This window comes from Coregonus lavaretus, assembly GCF_964263955.1.
Source record: "Coregonus lavaretus genome assembly, chromosome: 10".
In the NCBI taxonomy this organism is placed as follows: Eukaryota; Metazoa; Chordata; class Actinopteri; order Salmoniformes; family Salmonidae; genus Coregonus; species Coregonus lavaretus.
Window position 1 is genome coordinate 44663136 of NC_139997.1, and position 23025 is coordinate 44686160.

Consider the following 23025-nt stretch of genomic DNA (forward strand, 5'->3'; position numbering starts at 1 on the left):
CGTGGTACCTTCAGGCGTTTGGAAATTGCTCCCAAGGATGAACCAGACTTGTGGAGGTCTACAAAACATTTGCTGAGGTCTTGGGTGATTTCTTTTGATTTTCCTATGATGTCAAGCAAAGAGGCGCTGAGTCTGAAGGTAGGCCTTAAAATACATCCACAGGTACTCCTCCAATTGACTAAATGATGTCAATTAGCCTATCAGAAGCTTCTAAAGCCATGACATCACAAGCTGTTTAAAGGCACAGTCAACTTAATGTATGTAAACGTCTGACCCACTGGAATTGTGATACAGTGAATTATAAGTTAAATAATCTGTCTGTAAACAATTGTTGGAAAAATTACTTGTGTCATGCACAAAGTAGATGTCCTAACCGACTTGCCAAAACTATAGTTTGTTAACAAGACATTTGTGGAGTGGTTGAAAAACGAGTTCAACTGTACCTAAATGTGTGGATACATATATGGGCAAATATGTTTCCACCATATACAGTGGGGAGAACAAGTATTTGATACACTGCCGATTTTGCAGGTTTTCCTACTTACAAAGCATGTAGAGGTCTGTAATTTTTATCATAAGTACACTTCAACTGTGAGAGACGGAATCTAAAACAAAAATCCAGAAAATCACATTGTATGATTTTTAAGCAATTAATTTGTATTTTATTGCATGACATAAGTATTTGATCACCTACCAACCAGTAAGAATTCCATCTCTCACAGACCTGTTAGTTTTTCTTTAAGAAGCCCTCCTGTTCTCCACTCATTACCTGTATTAACTGCACCTGTTTGAACTCGTTACCTGTATAAAAGACACCTGTCCACACACTCAATCAAACAGACTCCAACCTCTCCACAATGGCCAAGACCAGAGAGCTGTGTAAGGACATCAGGGATAAAATTGTAGACCTGCACAAGGCTGGGATGGGCTACAGGACAATAGGCAAGCAGCTTGGTGAGAAGGCAACAACTGTTGGTGCAATTATTAGAAAATGGAAGAAGTTCAAGATGACGGTCAATCACACTCGGTCTGGGGCTCCATGCAAGATCTCACCTCGTGGGGCATCAATGATCATGAGGAAGGTGAGGGATCAGCCCAGAACTACACGGCAGGCCCTGGTCAATGACCTGAAGAGAGCTGCGACCACAGTCTCAAAGAAAACCATTAGTAACACACTACGCCATCATGGATTAAAATCCTGCAGCGCACGCAAGGTCCCCCTGCTCAAGCCAGCGCATGTCCAGGCCCGTCTGAAGTTTGCCAATGACCATCTGGATGATCCAGAGGAGGAATGGGAGAAGGTCATGTGGTCTGATGAGACAAAAATAGAGCTTTTTGGTCTAAAATCCACTCGCCGTGTTTGGAGGAAGAAGAAGGATGAGTACAACCCCAAGAACACCATCCCAACCATGAAGCATGGAGGTGGAAACATCATTCTTTGGGGATGCTTTTCTGCAAAGGGGACAGGACGACTGCACCGTATTGAGGGGAGGATGGATGGGGCCATGTATCGCGAGATCTTGGCCAACAACCTCCTTCCCTCAGTAAGAGCATTGAAGATGGGTCGTGGCTGGGTCTTCCAGCATGACAACGACCCGAAACACACAGCCAGGGCAACTAAGGAGTGGCTCCGTAAGAAGCATCTCAAGGTCCTGGAGTGGCCTAGCCAGTCTCCAGACCTGAACCCAATAGAAAATCTTTGGAGGGAGCTGAAAGTCCGTATTGCCCAGCGACAGCCCCAAAACCTGAAGGATCTGGAGAAGGTCTGTATGGAGGAGTGGGCCAAAATCCCTGCTGCAGTGTGTGCAAACCTGGTCAAGACCTACAGGAAACGTATGATCTCTGTAATTGCAAACAAAGGTTTCTGTACCAAATATTAAGTTCTGCTTTTCTGATGTATCAAATACTTATGTCATGCAATAAAATGCAAATTATTTACTTAAAAATCATACAATGTGATTTTCTGGATTTTTGTTTTAGATTCCGTCTCTCATATTTGAAGTGTACCTATGATAAAAATTATAGACCTCTACATGCTTTGTAAGTAGGAAAACCTGCAAAATCGGCAGTGTATCAAATACTTGTTCTCCCCACTGTATGTCCATATAAAACATAAGTAATATACATATACCTGTATTGCCATATATAACTTTTCCATATGGGCTCAGATGCCCATTAAAGCTTGATGGAGAGCTTTTCATAATGTACAGGTCTTGTTTCTCTGAAATGTGTGAAAATACTCTTTGCATGTATCCTAGCTTTTTCTAAATCCATTTAGCGCCTCCTTGTTCTTAATAGACCAGCGATGAAGTGGTCTGACTGTAATAAAAACACACTTTCCTCCGATAAAGGATGATTAAACCATTGTTGAGGTGGCAGAAGACACTGAGTATATAAATCAGTGTGTGTCTGGAGGCTCCTTAGCTGTCTGTAATGTGAATGTAGCCTACAGAGGATGAAGACATACAGTACTAAGCACTAGTCTGCATACAATGGGCACCATTTCTCCATCCTCCAACCATGACTGAAGTTCCACAGTAAGCATCTGGCACATTGATGTCCAAGTGATAAAGAATATCAACATTTAGTTAGAAGACAGATGAGTGCTTTTCAGCTACACTGGTGTCAATATTGGGATATTTTTCTCCTTCTGAGAAGCTCATTATTCAATTATGACAATAGCACAGATGGTTATTTTGTGATGTGAGACTGTGGATTGAGTTGTCTATAACCTTGAGACTGTCCAATGAGTGGGATGGTGAAGTTGTGTGATTCATACTACATGGATGGTGTTTTTAGGAGATGGATAAGTAATCACCCCATGCACTCACCCTCACAGCTGCGTCTGTCTGAGGCGAGCTCAAAGCCAGGGTCACAGGCGCATCGGTAGCTTCCCAGGGTATTCACACAGCGCTGCTCACAGCGCCCATTATCAGGCTTAGAACACTCGTCCATCTCTACCACCCACAGACGCCAGTGTGATATGCAATTAAGAAGGAGAAAGGAACCGTAAGAAACCATCAGTTCTACTGCACATTGTATAACTACTTCCACTTCCTTCCCTTTGTATGTTCATCATAGTCAACTTCTTGCAAGCACAGACGTCGTCGTAATATGCCATGATGAAAGAAGAATGAGAACATTTAGCAAAGCATTCTAGGAAACCATCAATTCTACATCCTTCCCTTTGTATTTTCAGTCCACAGAAATAAAGAGTTCATCATATACTCCATCTATTTCACCCAGAGGTCATGACATCCCATGAAGGAAGAAAGAGAAAATGTAGCAAAACATTTCTAAGAAACCATCAGTTCCACTTCCCTCCCATTGAAGTAGTGTACCCTATTAGTCCACAGAAAAAACAAGTACATCATAAAGCAAATGGCCAAAGTAAAGCTATTAAAATGTTGAATTACACACAGGTGCACTGGATATGCACTGGATATGCACTGGATATGCACCTGGATATGCACCTGGATATGCACCTGTGTGTAAATAAACATTTTAATAACTTTACTAGCCTTCCATGTAAAGCCCACAAATACTAAGTATATCAAATTAACTTATATGAGGAGGAAGACACAACTCTAGTTTATCAATTCAAAATGCCCTCTTTTACTGTCCATCATCAGATAAGATGTGCAAAAATATACAGCTGAATAAAATATGACAATTTAAACTGACAAACGAGAGTTGTGCCTAATTTCCCTCATTTATACTCAAGGTCGCTGTCTCACCCAAAAACTGTATAAAAATAAAAAGTCTCATACCTTGGAACATTTTCAAAATAATAATGATGTAACCCAAAATGTACCAGCAATTGTCAAGTGATGTCAATGTGAAGGCCTGGGATACAGTTTAATTATCAGAAGATGGTTGCACAGATGTGAATGTGAACTCCTATATTATTAAGCATAATTCTTCCCTGGTACCACATTTTATAAAGGATTTTTGTGCCAAATATTACCCAATCCTGTGTCATCATTAGCACTAGTCACAGATGGACAATATTCTTGACCTCTGACCTTTGAAGAAGGTGGCAGCAAATCCGGCCTTGTTCACTGATCCATCAGACACAAATTTCATCCAAAGCTGCTTGGAGCTGCTCTTGATGTCGTCTGGTTTTTCGTGGCCACAGAAGCGGCCCAGCAGTGGACTGCTCTCTGAGTTCCCGTCTCTCACTTCCAGGTAGTCATAGGCACAGCTGTCATGCCTCTCAATCTATGGTAGAGATAAGGCAAGGAACATTGGGGAGGACGTTGACACAGGATGCCCAACTGTCCTACAAACTCACAGCTCATCTACAGTGAGGGAAAAAGGTATTAGATCCCCTGCTGATTTTGTACGTTTGCCCACTGACAAAGAAATGATCAGTCTATAATTTTAATGGTAGGTTTATTTGAACAGTGAGAGACAGAATAAATAAAAAAATCCAAAAAAACGCATGACAAAATTTTTATACATTGATTTGCATTTTAATGAGGGAAATAAGTATTTGACCCCCTCTCAATCAGAAAGATTTCTGGCTCCCAGGTGTCTTTTATACAGGTAACGAGCTGAGATTAGAAGCACACTCTTAAAGGGAGTGCTCCTAATCTCAGTTTGTTACCTGTATAAAAGACACCTGTCCACAGAAGCAATCAATCAATCAGATTCCAAACTCTCCACCATGGCCAAGACCAAAGAGCTCTCCAAGGATGTCAGGGACAAGATTGTAGACCTACACAAGGCTGGAATGGGCTACAAGACCATCGCCAAGCAGCTTGGTGGGAAGGTGACAACAGTTGGTGCGACTATTCGCAAATGGAAGAAACACAAAAGAACTGTCAATCTCCCTCGGCCTGGGGCTCCATGCAAGATCTCACCTCGTGGAGTTGCAATGATCATGAGAACGGTGAGGAATCAGTCAGAACTACACGGGAGGATCTTGTCAATGATTTCAAGGCAACTGGGACCATAGTCACCAAGAAAACTATTGGTAACATACTATGCCGTGAAGGACTGAAATCCTGCAGCGCACGCAAGGTCCCCCTGCTCAAGAAAGCACATATACATGCCCGTCTGAAGTTTGCCAATGAAAATCTGAATGATTCAGAGGAGAACTGGGTGAAAGTGTTGTGGTCAGATGAGACCAAAATGGAGCTCTTTGGCATCAACTCAACTCGTCGTGTTTGGAGGAGGAGGAATGCTGACTATGACCCCAAGAACACCATCCCCACCATCAAACATAGAGGTGGAAACATTATGCTTTGGGGGTGTTTTTCTGCTAAGGGGACAGGACAACTTCAACGCATCAAAGGGACGATGGACGGGCCATGTACCGTCAAATCTTGGGTGAGAACCTCCTTCCCTCAGCCAGGGCATTGAAAATGGGTCGTGGATGGGTATTCCAGCATGACAATGACCCAAAACACACGGCCAAGGCAACAAAGGAGTGGCTCAAGAAGTAGCACATTAAGGTCCTGGAGTGGCCTAGCCAGTCTCCAGACCTTAATCCCATAGAAAATCTGTGGAGGGAGCTGAAGGTTTGAGTTGCCAAACGTCAGCCTCGAAACCTTAATGTCTTGGAGAAGATCTGCAAAGAGGAGTGGGACAAAATCCCTCCTGAGATGTGTGCAAACCTGGTGGCCAACTTCAAGAAACGTCTGACCTCTGTGATTGCCAACAAGGGTTTTGCCACCAAGTACTAAGACATGTTTTGCAGAGGGGTCAAATACTTATTTGCCTCTTTAAAATGCAAATCAATTTATAACATTTTTGACATGCGTTTTTCTGGATTTTTTTGTTGTTATTCTGTCTCTCACTGTTCAAATAAACCTACCATTAAAATTATAGACTGATCAATTCCTTGTCAGTGGGCAAACGTACTAAATCAGCAGGGGATCAAATACTTTTTTCCCTCACTGTATGTCGGTTTTAAATATGATTATTTCAAACCGACATAGCAGTATCCTCCTATAAGTGATAAAGAAGAAGTCTCCATCACGTCCATCATCTCCAAGTATCTGGACTTTATGATTGGCAGCAAGATGATGTGCTGCTGTCATCCCAGATTGAATGCAAATTATTCCTTCTGCTCAGCAGTATCTGGGTGTCTCATACAAGTACAGGATTGAGTGAAAATTACATTCCACTTCCCTTTCCACCTCACAGCCTTTACCTCAAATGACTGGAAGGAGAGGCCCACATGGAAATCCTGCGCTACTGTGATCTTCCACACGCACACTTTGTTGGGTCGGTAGTCGTCAGGGTAGTTGGGTGACTGGATCTGGCCATTGTCCCTGTTCACCTCTCCCCCACAGATGGCTGGTGAGAGAGGGAAGGAGAGGGAGGGGGTTACACCTTCCATGAATTCTTCCAACAACAATATCAACTTCCCCCTTTTCCCCTTCTTTTGAGATCATGAGAATATAGTGGTAAGCATGAGTTTTCTGTGTATAGAGTTTACGTAATTAGAATTTTGCAGAAAACTAAGGCTTTTTTCAAACACTAAAAAATGAAAAATATATTATATATATATATATATATATATATATATATATATATATATATATATATATATATATATATATATATATGCAGATATATATAAACCAAATATAAACAATATGGTCTATGGTGAAATGGCTGATGTTACCTTCATACACGGCTGAGAAGCCCTTGCCCACCCAGTTGCTGCTGCTCCTGAACTCTATCCATAGCCGACTGTCCGTGGAAACGATTGGGCCAGGTAGACTGTCCCCACAGTAACGGCCTGATGCAAAACATAAAACAAAAACACAACAACAACTCCAGGGTAATGACTAATAACACTGAGGCAGGCAGCTCTTAGGCCGGGATTCATTCTGATCTGCATTAGATCCACCTTATTGTGCGATTTACATTTAAAGGTCATTTCCGAGTGTGCCGACAAAAACAAAGTTTACTGTGAATGCGGTCTCCGTGAACGAGGGAACATTGCCTTTAAAAGGTGCCTAGCAGAAAAGGGGCGATTGAATCCGAGGCATAGTTTATCACTATTACACAGACAGCTGGCGATGTCTGATCTTTATGCATCAGTCTATTATTCTGAACATATTGTACATTCTAACCATTCTGTTCTGCTCTAGGATTTCAAAATCTCAGGTGAACATTGACTTAATTGGATGTTTTCTGAAAGAGTTATTGGCAGATGTAGATAGCAGGCCTCTCTGGAGAGTTCTCTATGGATGGCTTTTACTCTAAATCTTCTTCCATGTAAAGACCTTTCAGAGGGGCTTTTCTCCCGAACCCGTCTCGGACCTCCACATGGTCATACCAGCACAAGTGACTCCTGTAGAGGTCCATGGCGGTAACGTTCAGAATTATCTGTGAGAGAGAGACAGACAGAGAGACAGACATGCAGGCAGACAGAAATGAAGATGGGGAGAGATAAAAGAAAGAAAGGAGTTTTTTACAATTCTAAACAAAAAGACTGTAGCCAATAGCCTGACTGCCCATCCACATCGCTCAGGTCAAACGCCCACAAGCATTTCTTCTCGAGCGATCGATAGAGCAGTGGAATTAAATTCAGGATGAGTTGTCAGGCAATGTAGCCAATGCACCTCACTTGAATCCAACCAGAACTATCCTCCCCTTCGTTATAGGATATGGTATATTTGCTGTCAAGTGAACTGATTAGAGGTTGCAAAGTTTACCAGTAAACTACCAGAATTGTGGAATCTTTCAAGGATTTTATGTAATCTATCACAATAGCTCTAGTGGCTCTTTTGGGTACTTCAGATTAGGCGTCTGTAATCATCTCTGGCCTTCTGTGTGGCTTTATCAATTTAAATATATCAAATAATTAAATAAAATGATTTAAAAAAGTAAAATATAATGAGCTGTAAAACATTGTCCTAAATATAAACCAGCAACTTAGTGAATATCACTGGTGTTTTATATGAGGGTTTCTGCATGGAATATCATTTTTATTTTAATTTACAAACTTGATTTATTTTGCTATGTCAATATGTATTTGTTGTCAATGTTTTAGTGTCAAACTGGTGGCAGTTGTGAAAAAAGTCAATAGTTGGAAGAGTTGCAGAGTTAATTGAAAATAATGCCATTGTTGATTAAATACTTTTTCCATTAATTAGGCTATTTTCTCTTCAACCATATGGTATATCTACTAGAAACTCATGGACAATATGTGACTAGTTTCAGGAAACTAGGCATATGTCGCACGTCACTACTTCACAAGAGCGGCATTTGAACGTAAACATACATTTTTTTTATCAAAATGCGTTTTTTGGCAGAAATGCCTTCTGGAACATGTGACCTTTCATGTGCCTTAATAACAAACATGTATTCCATCCATAAATACGAATACAATTGTTACATTACGAGCCTAGTTGGTTTAGCCACGGAAAAAGACAGGAACCTTCCCGCTAGCCATGATTGGCTGACATAATGCATGGGCTGGATATGTTTGAATTGGTTTGCCATTTATTTAACTAGGCAAGTCAGTTAAGAACAAATTCTTATTTACAATGACGGCCTACACCGGCCAAACCCAGACGACGCTGGGCCAATTGTGCGCCGCCCTATGGGACTCCCAATCAGGGCCGGTTGTGATACAGCCTGGAATCGAACCAGGGGGTCTGTAGTGACGCCTCAAGCACTGAGATGCAGTGCCTTAGACCGCTGTGCCACTCAGGAGCCCATGTAGCATGCTTCTGTCTATAACGTGAGCTGTTCAGTATGTGTTGACAGTCCTTTCTACCGCACCGTTTTTGAAAGATATAACGTTAGCCATCGAGAACTACAAAAGTTTTGCTACTTCTCTCAACAACATTGAAGCCCTGAATTTAACAGGTGCTATCGACAGATCAGTTAGAAAAAGTGATGGGCTAATTTCTGCACACGCCACGGAGTTAAATGGTTCCAGTCTGCCATGAAGCGTTCATCCATGTATACGGGTAAGAGTCTAGCCACCTTTTCAGATATAAGTTTCTAATTTAGTCAGAAAGTCGTTTTTATTGCAAGTTAAATCGTACTGTTAGTTAGCTAGCAAACATTAGCTTGCTGGCTCGATAGCTAACGTTACGTGTACGATCTGTGTAGTAATATTATTCGAATCAGAAAATCATTTGCATTGCTAGTTTGTTGGCTTTAGCTACCTGCAGATTCATACTACAGCTATCACAATGTTTGTATTGGTAGTAGTATGAGTTGGGATTATGCCGGTTCATTGTTTAGCTAGTTTGTCTAAACAAAAGACTCCATTTCGGCCAGATTATTACATGACCCATCAAATTAGCCAGGTGTGTCTGGGGGTGATTATGGCCATCTATTGTATTTCATGAACATGTGTACATGTCTAGACAATAGTGACCCATCCACTTAGCTAGATGTGGCTGGGGGGTGGTTATAGCATTTCCTTCACATGACCCATCAATTTAGACAAGTGTTTCGGGTAAGCGTCATCTAATAACGATAAAATATTTATAAACTATTTTTATCTGGACACTTTCTGTTTTTGATATTGCTGCTATGCAAGTAACCATTTCACTGTACCTCTTACACCTTCTGTATCCTCTGCATGTGACAAAGAAACTTTGTTATAGTGTGTGTTTACCACATGGCCTCACGTGAATCCTTAAAGAGATGGGTGGGGCTAAGGCTTAAGAGGGAGTGAACGATGCTGAATATGTGTAGACAAAGAAGAGCTCTCCAGTAGGTGTACCAAAACATTCAAGGGCCATTTTCTCAAAAGTGGGGTTAAATGTTTATCAACTTTCAAAGCAGAATTACTTTCCCAACTTTGTTCCTCAACTGCAGTGTATGATATACCAGTTTCTAGCTCTGAGTCTCTACTTTTATCAAATGTAAAAAACACAATTTCAAATGTTGCTACATAAGACCGAATCGAGGCGGTCGGTCACATATGGACACAGATATAATAAATGAATACAATACATGAATAAAACATTTTTTTTAAAGTTATTCAAATATAAATTACAAAAATTACGATAAATTGCCATATATTTTCTGTTAATTACCAAAATTACTGAAGATTCTGGTAACTTTAGTAAATTACCAGTAGCTTTGCAACCCTAGAACTGATAAAACTCACTGAGAAACTCAGTGTGAACTATTTCCACAAGACAGAGTTTGATGGCTAGCCCTTGGATGTTTTCAACCCACCTTCTCTCCAGGTGTGACAGAGATCCTCCAGATACAGTGGACATAGGCTGCATATCCATTGGGATAACCAGGAGAGGAGAAGTTTCCACTACTGTCCTGTAGGCTGTCCCCACACCCTGCCCACAAAATATGGTAAAAAAAGAAATGGACTCAAAACACACCACAGGAATGGCATAAGCTACAATAGAGAAAGAAGGCAGTGTGCAAAAACAAACCATTGCTGGGTTTCAAAAAGACAAGCTTTCGTTTCGGAAGTCTCAACATACTGTAGATTTCCCTTAGCCTCAAAAAGGAGGCACAATACCAAGCACTTGAATGGTTGCTGATTTATTGGTTGTTGAATTGTAATAACGTTGGCCATTCCTGTGGCTTGAGTTCTCCAGATTACAACAATAAACTGAATTCCAATTTTTGGAAACAAAGAACCAATCAATCTCCTTTCGACCATGACAATGCAATTCCATTCATCTACTAATGTCTCAGCTTTGTCATCATGGTCTTGTCTTCAGAAAAATAAACACAGTAATCATTAGTCGTCATCTTTTGAATCGGCAGGGGTGGTAGTAGTCAGACCTTGTGCAGGGTTTATCAGCATGTTCTCTCAGACATTTCACATGGTGAGAATCCTACACTCTTAGAAACAAAAGTGCTATCTAGAAGCTAAAAGGGTTCTTTGGCTGTCCCCATAGGAGAACCCTTTGAAGAACCCTTTTGGGTTCCAGGTAAAATGGAAGGGTTCTACCTGGAACCCAAAAGGGTTCTACCTGGAACCAAAAAGGGTGCTCCTATGGGGACAGCCGAAGAACCAGCAGTCAGGGGGCCTGCCAAGTCGGATATGTCTTACTTGTACACTTGTAGAGTTTGCGAGCTTGTGTGATGTCCCCTTTGCTCAGCCTTGTCCTCTGGCCAATGGGTGGCCTGACTCCATTGACATCATAGCGAGGTAGAATGGTGTCTAAGAAGATGCCTCTGTAGTTCAGACACAAACAGAAACACACAGGGTCAATAAGAGAGACCTACACCTATTCTCTCTTTGCAGAACTTAAGTTTTCATTTGTATTAAGATGGACAAGAAGAAACTTTGGTTTTACCGCAAAAATTCAAAACCATTCATCTTAGATATTACCATCATTAACAACAGTTCAATCGAGTACAGGCTTAACTAAATGAACAGCAAAGACAGAATGCAATATGACATTTAATTAAATAGTTTGGGGAATGGCCTCATCTCTGAGGGAAGATCCTCAGCACCAGATGATGTGATGGCAGGTAGCCATGTTGGCATCGAACCCCAAAACTGTTGCTGAAAAAGCAAGTGAGAGAACGAGGGTAAGTTGACATACAAATACATCCCAAGATTTGGTTGGTTGAGAGAGAGGAAGGTGATAATTGCCAGAGTGAACCCATGGGTTAAACAACAAGCGTGAGTAATGTGCATTATTGTGCTTATACAGATGTAGGATCTTAATTTGATCACTCCTTTGTTGCTGATACACTTGAGGTAAAAAAAACCGCTTCTCTCTGGTCCAGCTGTACATTTCGATGAAACATGGTGAAGGCCCAAAATTGCCTACCATGGAAGCCTGTGTTTCAGAAATAAGGAAGTGGATGGCGGCAAATGTTTTACTTTTAAACTCGGACAAAACAGAGATGCTAGTTCTACGTCCAAAGAAACAAAGAGATCTGCTGTTTGATCTCTCTCTTTCTCTCGCTCTCTCTCTCAGCAAACTGGCTCCAATTAAGATCCTACATCTGTAGGTTAAGGTAAATAGGTGAATCACATTCCGCACATGGCTAATAGGAAAGAGGAGAAGAAACAAGACGCTATGCTGATGATGATACATTTGTATTCATTCCCACTATGCCCGTAGCCTTCCTGATTAAACTTTCGTAAACTACATTTCCACTGGAAAAGCAGTCATGAGTTGGGACAGCTGAGGAGTATGCCATAATAAGATATTTTCACATGGGGTTCCTGTTTGACACTTTGCTACTTTATTGAACTCCCTTTCTGTCCCCCAGCAGCCAGTTGGGGAGCTCACCATCACCCAGTTCCCATGGCGATGCACCCTTGAATGGCAGGCATGTGCAAACAGAGTGTTCTGAACGAGGGCTTTAGGCTGTGCCAAAGGGCTCTGTGGAGCCCATCCCTGAATGCCAGAGAACAAGGCCACTCCAGCCCAGATTGTCACATACAAAGAACCAACTGGCAGCCCTATATTTACCTTGGCCCGCCTCCACGACCCTGGCCTGCAAAGTGTTGGTGGAGGTAAAAAAGTAAAACACAGAAAAAGCAACAGGGTAACACCATGCACGAGACTAAAATGAAAAGACGTCTGTCTTCTGCGAAATCATGCCAATCCCAATCAGGACCCAATCCCCATGGCTTCCCATGGTTATTTGCAGGATAACTATGTGCAAAGTGTTAGTTTTGCTGGAAGACAATCAGTTCCTGACTGTGACATTGTTATTCTAACATGTATACTAATAAGAGGATTTATCATGCACAGGGGGAGGGGGATGCCTTTAAAAAAAAATGCAAATATGATCAATTTACATAACTTAATAAATGGCACTATTCATTTATTGTATACCAGACAACTAATATGCAGATTCTTTGGAGATGCTTAGTGCATAACATGTCTATTCGACCTGACTAGATTGTCAGGGGAAAAGCAAAGTACTTGTGTGAATAATACTTAACTGAAGGCCAGAATACATTAAATGTAGATCCTGAGGAGTAGAATGTCCAACCAGACAGTACCCAATGGACCAAACAGAGCCTTTGATTAATCAGTTGCTTTGTACCAACCTGGAAAAGGTATTCCGTGCGTAATGCATGATGCTGTCAAAGTCGTACATTTCCCCAAGAGAGTCCACCTCCCCTGGCTCCATCTTCAGGAAGTTATACTCTTGTCCTGGGACAAATGGGAAGAATAACAATTTGACCTGTCAGACTCAAATCAGGTATTATTAAATAATGTGACTAAACAGCCAGGCAGCCAGACAGAGACAGACAGAGAGAGAGGGACTTACCTGGCTGGATGTTATCTCTGATAATACTGACATGCTCATCGCGGTCAGGACGTGTATGCTCATGCCAGAAGCCGATCACGTGGCCCAGTTCATGCACAACGATCCCAAACTTGTCACAGTTCTTTCCTATGGAGATGGCCTGGGGACCACCGCCCCTCCTGCCCACGTAGGAGCAACACCTGCAGAGGGAGACACAGTCTTTCAGGGGGATATGCGCTTGGGCGACAGTGGGCCTTTTCCCACGGATTGTGTTTGATTAACATTTACTTCAGTCAATTCAGCCCACAAATAACTTGTTATTACATTTATTGAATTGAAAAACTACCCATTGATTTGTGCTTATTGCTTTTCTTTCAGTTCATAAGTTGACTTTAATTTGTCCCCTGAATTGACTGAATGAAAATGGAATTGACCGTTTACCCCGCACACTTCAATAACCCAGTATGGTCAAACTCTGCAACTGGAGAAATACAATACAGCTCTAGCTCTGTGGTCAGTCACACATGAAAGCCCAGATTTAGAAACTGACGAAAGACTTTGCTCTGAGGCACTATTCCAGGTTTTCTTTTTTGTCACAAGCAATTTGTGACGATCTCAGCTAGTTTTGGAGCGGGGGGGACGTGGCAGTAGGAGGCGCAAAAACACTCAAAACATACAGTAACACGTTGAAAAAAAATAACACAGCACATGCAGGCAACAAAATATGTTTTTATCCTATATTTTACCAGCGGTCACATTTAGATATACATCTCTTTTACAAGTGAGACCTGGCCAAAAAACAGTGTACTTACACACTGTCTAGAATCAAATCCTCTGTATAGAATAACTACCTCACAGCATTGCTCCTAGTCTTTTATTTTTTTATTTTTTTAAAGAGAACAGAATTTCAAACTCCTTTCATATTTGTATTTATTTGTGAAATGACAGGAGCAGAGAAGCTGGGAGAAAGAGGAGCGGGATGCCAAATGCATAGGGCTGATGCGGGGATCGAACCGGCATCTATATGTGGTTCCGAGGATGAGCGTGTTACTGCTAGACTACATATTTGTAGCCAGTGCTAATCGGTCTTAAGCAAAGAATATGAGAAGCAAGCGCAATTAGTCCTGCAGTGTGCAGTACGAACCCTGTCTGAATGGCAGACATTGTGAAAAGGTTTAAGGGCAATGGGGAGGCACGTAGTTGCTGCTCATGGAGATAATCACCAGGTTTGAAACCACAGGAGCTGAAGATATAGGCTAAAATGAAGCGTTCCTGCCTGAAGTGCATTCTTTTGCATAGGAAAAACATATTTTCTGTCAAGGACAGCTTAGCGTAGATGGCCACAACCCAGAAGCAACTGGCAATGTTCTGCTGTGATGGAGCTGTAGGGATCGGTACTGATGAAAATCAGGAGAGAGCTGTAATTTACCAGCAGGGACTTCTAAGTAGTAGGTGCGTGCATTGAGCTTTCCTGGAGAGACAAGAGAAGATTTGGTATCCTAATAGACGGGTTGGTTGTTTAGCAACAAAACCGACGTGGGCGCAACTATGGGGCAAAACAGACGGAGTTGGCTTAGGTTGTTGACAACATGTACACTATATTTCGTCTCCAATGTCTATTGACAACATAAGTTGCACAATGAGAATTTGTCTCTCAAATACATCGTTACAGTTGTTGGTTAGCTAGCTAGCGAATTTTTGCCATATTAGCATTGACGTTCAGTGAAAAGAACAAGATAAAACTAGCTGAAACGAGTCACTTAAAATTCCCCACATCGCAGTTTCTTCTCATTGTTGCTATCTATCTGGCCATCCAGAATCACAACACACGGCCTTCTGCCGCATTGAAGAGTGAGCTTAGTTTTCGTGGCGTTCTCAGCTAAAGCGTCTATAGCCTATTGCAGGGTTCTTCAATCCCGGTCCTGGAGGGCCGAAACACTTCTGTTTTTTATTTCTACCTGGTAGTTAATTGCACTCACCTGGTGTCCCAGGTCTTAATTAGCCCCTGATTAGAAGGAGAGGATGAAAAACAGAGGTGTTTCGGCCCTCCAGGACCGGAATTGAAGAACCCTGGCCTATTGCAACAATGGCCTGTCACTCACCCGCACGGCCGGTAGGTGAAGACTATGTAGCTCTCCTCCGATGTCCTCTCAATGAAGGTCACGCACGTGTGCTTCTCCCAGTGACGCATGGCCTGACGGAATATCGCTCGCTGGCTGCCTAAAAGGGAGGGTGGTCCTTCAAGTGCCCTAATCAAGGACTGCACTGAGAGTCTCAGTGGATTGAATTACTGATGTAGTACATTAGTAGACAGCTTATATGATTGGACATCAAAGACAAACAAATACTTATTTATTCTCTATAATGCTACAAAGTTATGGTATGTAGCTATACTGTAGATATATACAGACTGATGGAGAGACGTTAACAATCAATGAAGCATCTGAAAATCAAGTCAATATAAGGTCTCTCTATCTCCTAGTCAGAACTCACCACTGAAATTCCCACTGATTACGTATGGAATGACCCCATCTGGCCACACCCTCTCTGGTCTGGAGGTGGCAGCCCTCCTCCTGCGACTGAAGCCCTGGCCATAGCTGTCTGGAGACATGTCATTCCTATTGCTCTCACTGGACAACGAACCATTCACTGGAACAAACACATGCAAACAGATATGTAACCCCATGCAGGGTTGAGGTCATTCAATCAAATTTAACTCAATCCCTTCAGAAAACAAATGTAACCCCTCATTTCAAATTCATACATGGTTTTGCAACTCAGATGGCAGTCATATGTGAACACACCCTAAATCGACCCAAATCTTGAATCCTCCATGTCCAGCATGGCTCCTGTACTGTACCTGCATCTGTGTCGTTGAAGGTCTGGATGGACCTCTGAATAACATCCAGAATGCGGTCCACCTTAAACATACGCAGATCCTCCTCATCCAAAGCAATGTCTCCCAGGAAGGCAGCTAGAACAGACACACAGGCACAAACAATAATTCATCCTGCAGCTGAAACGTTTGCTTTTAATGCGATTCACAGTTTGCAAAAAAGTTTGCAAAACTAGAGAGATACTTATTTAGACAGGCAATCAAGACAGAAATGGAAAAAGTGAAAGGGAGACAACTACTGTTTTTGGTAAACCTTTATTTATTTGTACTGAAATATATAGCTACATGGTAGTTGGGAGAACCTGGAAGTAAAGGTGGGGATCTGGTATATTAAAAACATAAACATCTACAGTAACTTAGCATGTACGCATTTGAATTCAGCTGACAGTATATCACCTACAGCATGTAAAGCTGCTGCAGTGCTTTTGGGGTATGTTTTGGTCAGGTCCCTCATTTTTGACATGTGTGAAGCTATGCAGTAAGGCCCACACCCTGCCTGCTGGCTATGGTGTGTGAGCTGATGTGTGATTGGTGCTTCCCTCTCCCCCAACGGGAGGCCCTCAGGGCTCTGATAGCCTACTGTTTGACAAGCACACACAGCTCCTGCATACTGTATGCACTGCAAAATAACCCTCACATACCCACTAACTGTCACGTGTGTGCGCACATAGAGTGCATTCACACTTAAACAGAGATGCCCAATAGAACACAATTATACTGAACAAAAATATAAACGCAACATGCAACAATTTCAAAGATTTTACTGAGTTTCAGTTCATATAGGAAATCAGTCAATTGAAATGAATTCATTAGGCCATAATCTATGGATTTCACATGACTTGGCAGGGGTGCAGCCATGGGTGGGCCTTGGAGGGCATAGGCCCACCCACTTGGCAGCCAGGCCCACCCACTGGGGAGCCAGGCCCAGCCAATCAGAATGAGTTTTACCCACAAAATGGCTTTATTACAGACAGAAATACTCCTCAGCACCGATCCCGCAAGTAAAAGTCGCTCTGGATAAGAGCGTCTGCTAAATGACGAAAATGTAAATGTAAATGTAAAGAAGCTGGATGTGGAGGTCCTGGGCTGGCGTGGTTACATGTGGTCTGTGGTTGTGAGGCCGGTTGGACGTACTGCCAAATTCTCAAATGGCGTTGGAGACGGCTAATGGTAGAGAAATTAACTTTCAATTCTCTGGCAACAGCTCTGATGGACATTCCTGCAGTCAACATGTCAATTGCATGCTCCCTCAAAACTTGAGACATCTGTGGCATTGTGTTGTGGGACAAAACTGCACATTTTAAAGTGGCCTTTTATTTCCCCCAGCACCTGTGTAATGATCATGCTGTTTAATCAGCTTCTTGATATGCCACACCTGTCAGGTGGATGGATTATCTTGGCTAAGGAGAAATGCTCACTAACAGGGATGTAAACAAATATGTGCACAAAATCTGAGAGAATAAGCTTTTTGTGCGTATGCAAAATGTTGGGGATTTGTTATTTCAGCTCATGAAACATGGGACCAACACTTTACATATTGCGTTTATATTTTTGTTCAGTGTACATAAAGGGGTTGAAATATACGTGCTTTCTATATGTGGCCCCTTTTTCCCCATGACATATAGTAATCATATCAATACTTTTTCCAAAAATACATTTATAAATGTGTACTTCCAAATGAAGGAAGATCATGTATACATCCAACTCCACACAAACCTTATGGTCATGTTCCAATACCCACACTACCACATAGATGGGCATGATGGTGTGCAGCAGTGTGCAGATGTAGAGCTGAGAGGCCATACTCTTTGAATACCCAGACAGGCTGCTACTTGTCAGTTAGCGTAACTTGTCAAAGCATAACAATCGGAAGACCTAATTAGCATAGTGGGTTGAGAGAAATTGTTCAGGTAAAAGATTCAATACAACCTGCCATGACAAATCGAGCCTTTAGAGCCATAAAGTGGCTGATGCATGACATGTAGACTGGCAAATGTCAGATGTGATATTCATAGTTCATAATTAGGTAGTCAAAGCAATATGGTAAAGTAGATGTCTTCTGGGAATTTGCTGACTTCTGTCCAGAGGGAATGAGTCTAGTGGGATTAATCTACACTCTGCCTTTTTCTCCCTTTTCCCTTGTGGCTCCCCTCACTCTGTGACATGTTCAAATAAGGTCCATGGAAAATGATATGGAATAGAAAAAAGTTAGCACCTTGATGTAGCTTTCCTTCCACTGATTAAGGTTTATTGAAGCTAACTGCACTCTTATAACCACCTACAATATATTATATAGTTGGGATTGCTATTGCACCATTCAAGCCTTTTGTAAATGGTCCTGTAGGAAGAGAGAACGGTCTCTTGGTGTGGGAGTAAATAAAGAAGTGAGGTTGCCAGGCAATGTAGAACTGAGAGGACGAAGTAGAAGAACAGAATACAGACAGCAGTGGTACAATATCCAGTCCACAGGGGCCAGTGTCTGTGGGTGTTCATTTCCATTTGTTTCTCAGGTTTAAATCAGGCTCTAAATCCAACTCGAAACCATGAGGAAGGAATGAATACATCATCAAGAGGTGTGAATAAAAGTTATTCCAAGAATATGCTCTTTCATATTCCAAGAATATGTTCCTCCAAGAATGGACTTACATGTGTAAGAAAAAGAAGGTTAAATAATAAATAAATAAAAGCCTTTGCAGCTACAAGTGAAGTTACATTCCATGAAAACATATTTCAACTGTATGCTATCCATTCAAATGCAGCCTACAGTATGAGCTAGTGCTGCATGTCTGTACAAGTATTTTGTGTAACAACTGCATTACTGGGCAGTACTAATCATGAATGTTTCTTTGATATGTAATTCAAACTATTGACAAAATTAAACTGCATGATATATCACTAGGAATTCCAGATATCAATATCATTCACTATTCAGGGTCAGTGGTTTCGTTTTGTTTAGTACTTTTGTCATTAATACTGGAAAAAAAATGTTCTTGTAATGTCCTGTGATTTACCGCAATTAAATATCACTTGGGGGGATTTTGATGTATATGATATTAGTTTATTTTGTTACCAGTGCCAAAATCAGTAGAATACAAAATCTTTCTCATATACAGTGCCTTCAGAAAGTATTCACACCCCTTTACTTTTTCAAAATGTTGTTAGGTTACAGCCTGAATTTAAAATTCATTAACTTGAGAAATTGTGTCTACACACAATACCCAATGATGTCATTGTGGAATGGAATTTTGTTTGGAGAAAATGTTCTAAATTATTATTTTTTAAATAAAACTGAAATGTCTTGAGTCAATAAGTATTCAACCCCTTTGTTATGGCAAGCCTAAATAAGTTAAGGAGTAAAAATGTGCTTAACAAATCGCATAATAAGTTGCATGGACTCATTCCGTGTTCAATAATAGTGGTTAACATGATTTTTGAATAAGTACCCCACCTCTGTACCCCACACATACAATAATCTGTAAGGTCCCTTGATCAAACAGTGCATTTCCAGCACAGATTCAACGTCAAAGACCAGGGAGGTTTTACAATGCTTCGCAAAAAAGTGTAAAAAAATATCCCTTTGAGCATGGTGAAGTTTTTAATTAGGCTTTGGATGGTGTATCAATTCACGCAGTCACTACAAAGATACAAGCGTCCTTCCTAACTCAGTTGCCGAAGAGGAAGGAAACAGCTCAGGGATTTCACCATGTCCAATGGTGATTTTAAAACAGTTACAGAGTTTAATGGTTGTGATATGAGAAAACTGAGGATCAACAACATTGTAGTTACTCCACAATTCTAACCTAAATGACAGAGTGAAAAGAAGGAAGCCTGTACAGAATCAAAATATTCCAAAACATGCATCCTGTTTGCAACAAGTAATACTGCTAAAATATTGGCAAAAAAATTAACTTTTGTCCTGAATGCAAAGCGTTATGTTTGGAGAAAATCCAACACAACAGATCACTGAGTACCACTCTTTATATTTTCAAGCATGGTGGTGGCTGCATCATGTTATGGGTATGCTTGTCATCGGCAAGGACTAGAGAGTTTTTTTTAAATAAAAATAAACGGAATACAGCTATAAGCACAGGCAAAATCCTAGAGGAAAACCTGGTTCAGTCTGCTTTCCAACAGACACTGGGAGACGAATTCACCTTTCAGCAGGACAATAACCTAAAATACAAGGCCAAATCTACACTGGAGTTGCAGGAATGTAAAACGTGTAGTGTATTTGAGGTTTAAAAGCCTTTTGAAGTTTGCAATTTCCACTTTGAAATTTCAGACTTGATTTTCCCTTAACAAAAATGTATAAACCCCTACAAAAATGTCAATTAATTATAATCCACATAATAATTCACATTTCCTGTTGCTGCAGGATTATTTTCCTGCTGCAACAATCTGGCTCAAATTAAGATCCTACATCTGTGTATGGGTGATGATGCACCACTTCATGGGGCAAGGGAAAAGTACAGTATGGAGAAGGGAACTTCCAATTCCTGGGTGTATGTAACCCTAACAAAGTACTTCGGCAATAAGCCCTGGTTGTCCCTGCCTTTGAAGCAAAGTCATTCATGCAAAGAGTGACTGTAAACGACTGCAGACCTAGGCCTACAGTGCACAGCACATGCCTTGCAGCCAGTGGGATTTCACCGGCTTCCAACCGAGGACTGCTCTGGCATGGCCTCAATGACCTCTGGTCTCCAGGCAACGGAGAGACGGATAGAAGGAAGAGGACGTAGATGATATTAGGGGGGAGAGGGAAGAAGGGAACAGGACAAAGGAAATAATAAAGAGTGGAGAGGGAAAAGTAAAGATGGGGAAGGTTGGGAGGGTAGAGAGAAGATGAGAGCAACGTGATAGAAAAGAGGTAGAGGACAGGGAAGAAAAAAGGAGAGTTGAAAGATGTGGGGAACCAGATAGTTGAACACAATTGTAAACTGGGTCTCCAAGAAGAGGGAGCCTGTTCAGTACACCACCAATGTATTATGAAATACCAATAAAAAGCATAGAAGTGGTCATATTGGTGCTGTGACCCAAGTTTGATCTATTGATGTCTAGTCTGTTAGCTGCTGGGGTCATTGTGAAGAGGAGGAAGAGGCCAACGACAGTGAAGTATGATGGAGAGGGTTCAGTGAACCACGCTCACGTGATGAGTAACCTTGCCTGAGTGTAAGCTTTCTGAGCACGCTCAGTGGGTTAATACAACCTCAGATGACCTGGGTTCAAACTAGGGTTGAATGGTGGAAACCGGTTCCCGAGATTTACCTAAATTTACCGCACAAAACCACTCCCTTTTCCCGGGATAAATAACTCTGAGAAACCAGTAAATTGTAATAAAATATTATAATAATTTATATGAACATGATGTGAAATGGAACTGTTAAATTATATGCAATGTCTAAATCTGGATTCTCTATATCCTTCTCTCTGGTAACTGCATGATCAATGCTCAGGGTTGGGACCGAGAGCCCATCTCAGTATGTAGACCTATCATCTCAAAATGGTAACTTTTTTTTATTTTGACAGGTAGACCTACATTTGCTGCAGCATAGCCTATGCTATAGTAGTATAAAGACCGAATGTGCGTCTAATTTACACATCTCCATCTGGCTTTCGGGGGTCAGCTTATTTTTTTATTGCAGCTGTAGAGTTTTAAAACACTCATATATCGATGCTTTAAATCAGTGCATGAGCGAGCACTCTCTCGCAGTCTTTCTCTCTCTCCATCAATTCCATTCAAATTGCATCCAAAATAGATAATCCTGTTCAAGATTGATATATAGCCCTATATATAGATGTCTTAGCTTGCGTCTTTCTAAATGCAGTATTAGCCTTATATTTAGCTAATGAATGATGGGTAATGCATAATAAGCTTCTAACTTATAGCCTCTGTCTCTTGCGCAATACACACGCACATTTTACATTTTAGTCATTTAGCAGACGCTCTTATCCATCTTATTTATTCTAAAGATAAGGACAACAAAACTTATTTCATTTAACTGTTGAAAGCGAGGAAGGAATGAAGCACCACTAGAGAGAGAAAGAGGAGGTAGGCTAATAACATTAGGGGAAATATTCTGAAAAATTAGAATCAAATTCGCTATACTTTGTAGGCCACATGTGCTGCACCAGAATCGCATGTTCTCTCTGCTTTATTATGATTTGAACGAGGTGCGTAATTCCAGTCCATATAATACAGTATAATACAATACAGTACAGTATTGCTTGACGCATTGATAAGTTCCTTTCCTGAGGATGGCTCACTCCTCACAGTTCTGGTGACTTTAACCTCCCTTCGTCTGCCTTTGACTCATTTCTCTCTGCCTCCTTCTTTCCACTCCTTTCCTCTTTTGACCTCACCCTCTCACCGTCCCCCCCTACTCACAAGGCAGGCAATACGCTTGACCTCATCTTTACTAGATGCTGTTCATCTACTAATCTCACTGCAACTCCCCTCCAAGTCTCCGACCACTACTTTGTATCCTTTTCTCTCTCGCTCTACTCCAACACTACTCACTCTACCCCTACTCAGATGGTAATGTGCCGTCGCAACCTTCACTCTCTCTCTCTCCCGCTACTCTCTCCTCTTCCATCCTATCATCTCTTCCCTCTGCTAAATCCTTCTCCCTCCGATCTCCTGATTCTGCCTCCTCAACCCTCCTCTCCTCCCTTTCTGCATCTTTTGACTCTCTATGTCCCCTATCCTCCCGGCCGGCTCGGTCCTCCCCTCCTGCTCCGTGGCTTGACGACTCATTGCGAACTCACAGAAGAGGGCTCCGGGCAGCCGAGCGGAAATGGAGGAAAACTAGACTCCCTGCGGACCTGTCATCTTTTCACTCCATCCTCTCTACATTCTTTTCCTCTGTTTCCGCTGCTAAAGCCACTTTCTACCACTCTAAATTTCAATCTCTTCCTCTAACCCTAGGAAGCTCTTTGCCACCTTCTCC

General features: G+C 41.6%; 1 protein-coding gene across 1 annotated transcript in view; it reads right to left on the reverse strand.

The window, feature by feature from the left end:
• Nucleotides 1–23025, reverse strand: part of LOC311136012 (bone morphogenetic protein 1-like) — a 36841-nt gene that overhangs the window by 8089 nt on the left and 5727 nt on the right. Inside the window, exons 2-13 of the mRNA XM_084170074.1 lie at nt 16043–16156; nt 15676–15831; nt 15285–15402; nt 13204–13382; nt 12980–13085; nt 11012–11136; nt 10168–10283; nt 7245–7347; nt 6638–6754; nt 6161–6306; nt 4026–4221; nt 2832–2957 (exon numbers count right to left, since the gene is read on the reverse strand). Coding sequence (XP_084026200.1) covers nt 2832–2957; nt 4026–4221; nt 6161–6306; nt 6638–6754; nt 7245–7347; nt 10168–10283; nt 11012–11136; nt 12980–13085; nt 13204–13382; nt 15285–15402; nt 15676–15831; nt 16043–16156 — 1602 coding nt within the window. The remainder of the gene's footprint in view (nt 1–2831; nt 2958–4025; nt 4222–6160; nt 6307–6637; nt 6755–7244; nt 7348–10167; nt 10284–11011; nt 11137–12979; nt 13086–13203; nt 13383–15284; nt 15403–15675; nt 15832–16042; nt 16157–23025) is intronic.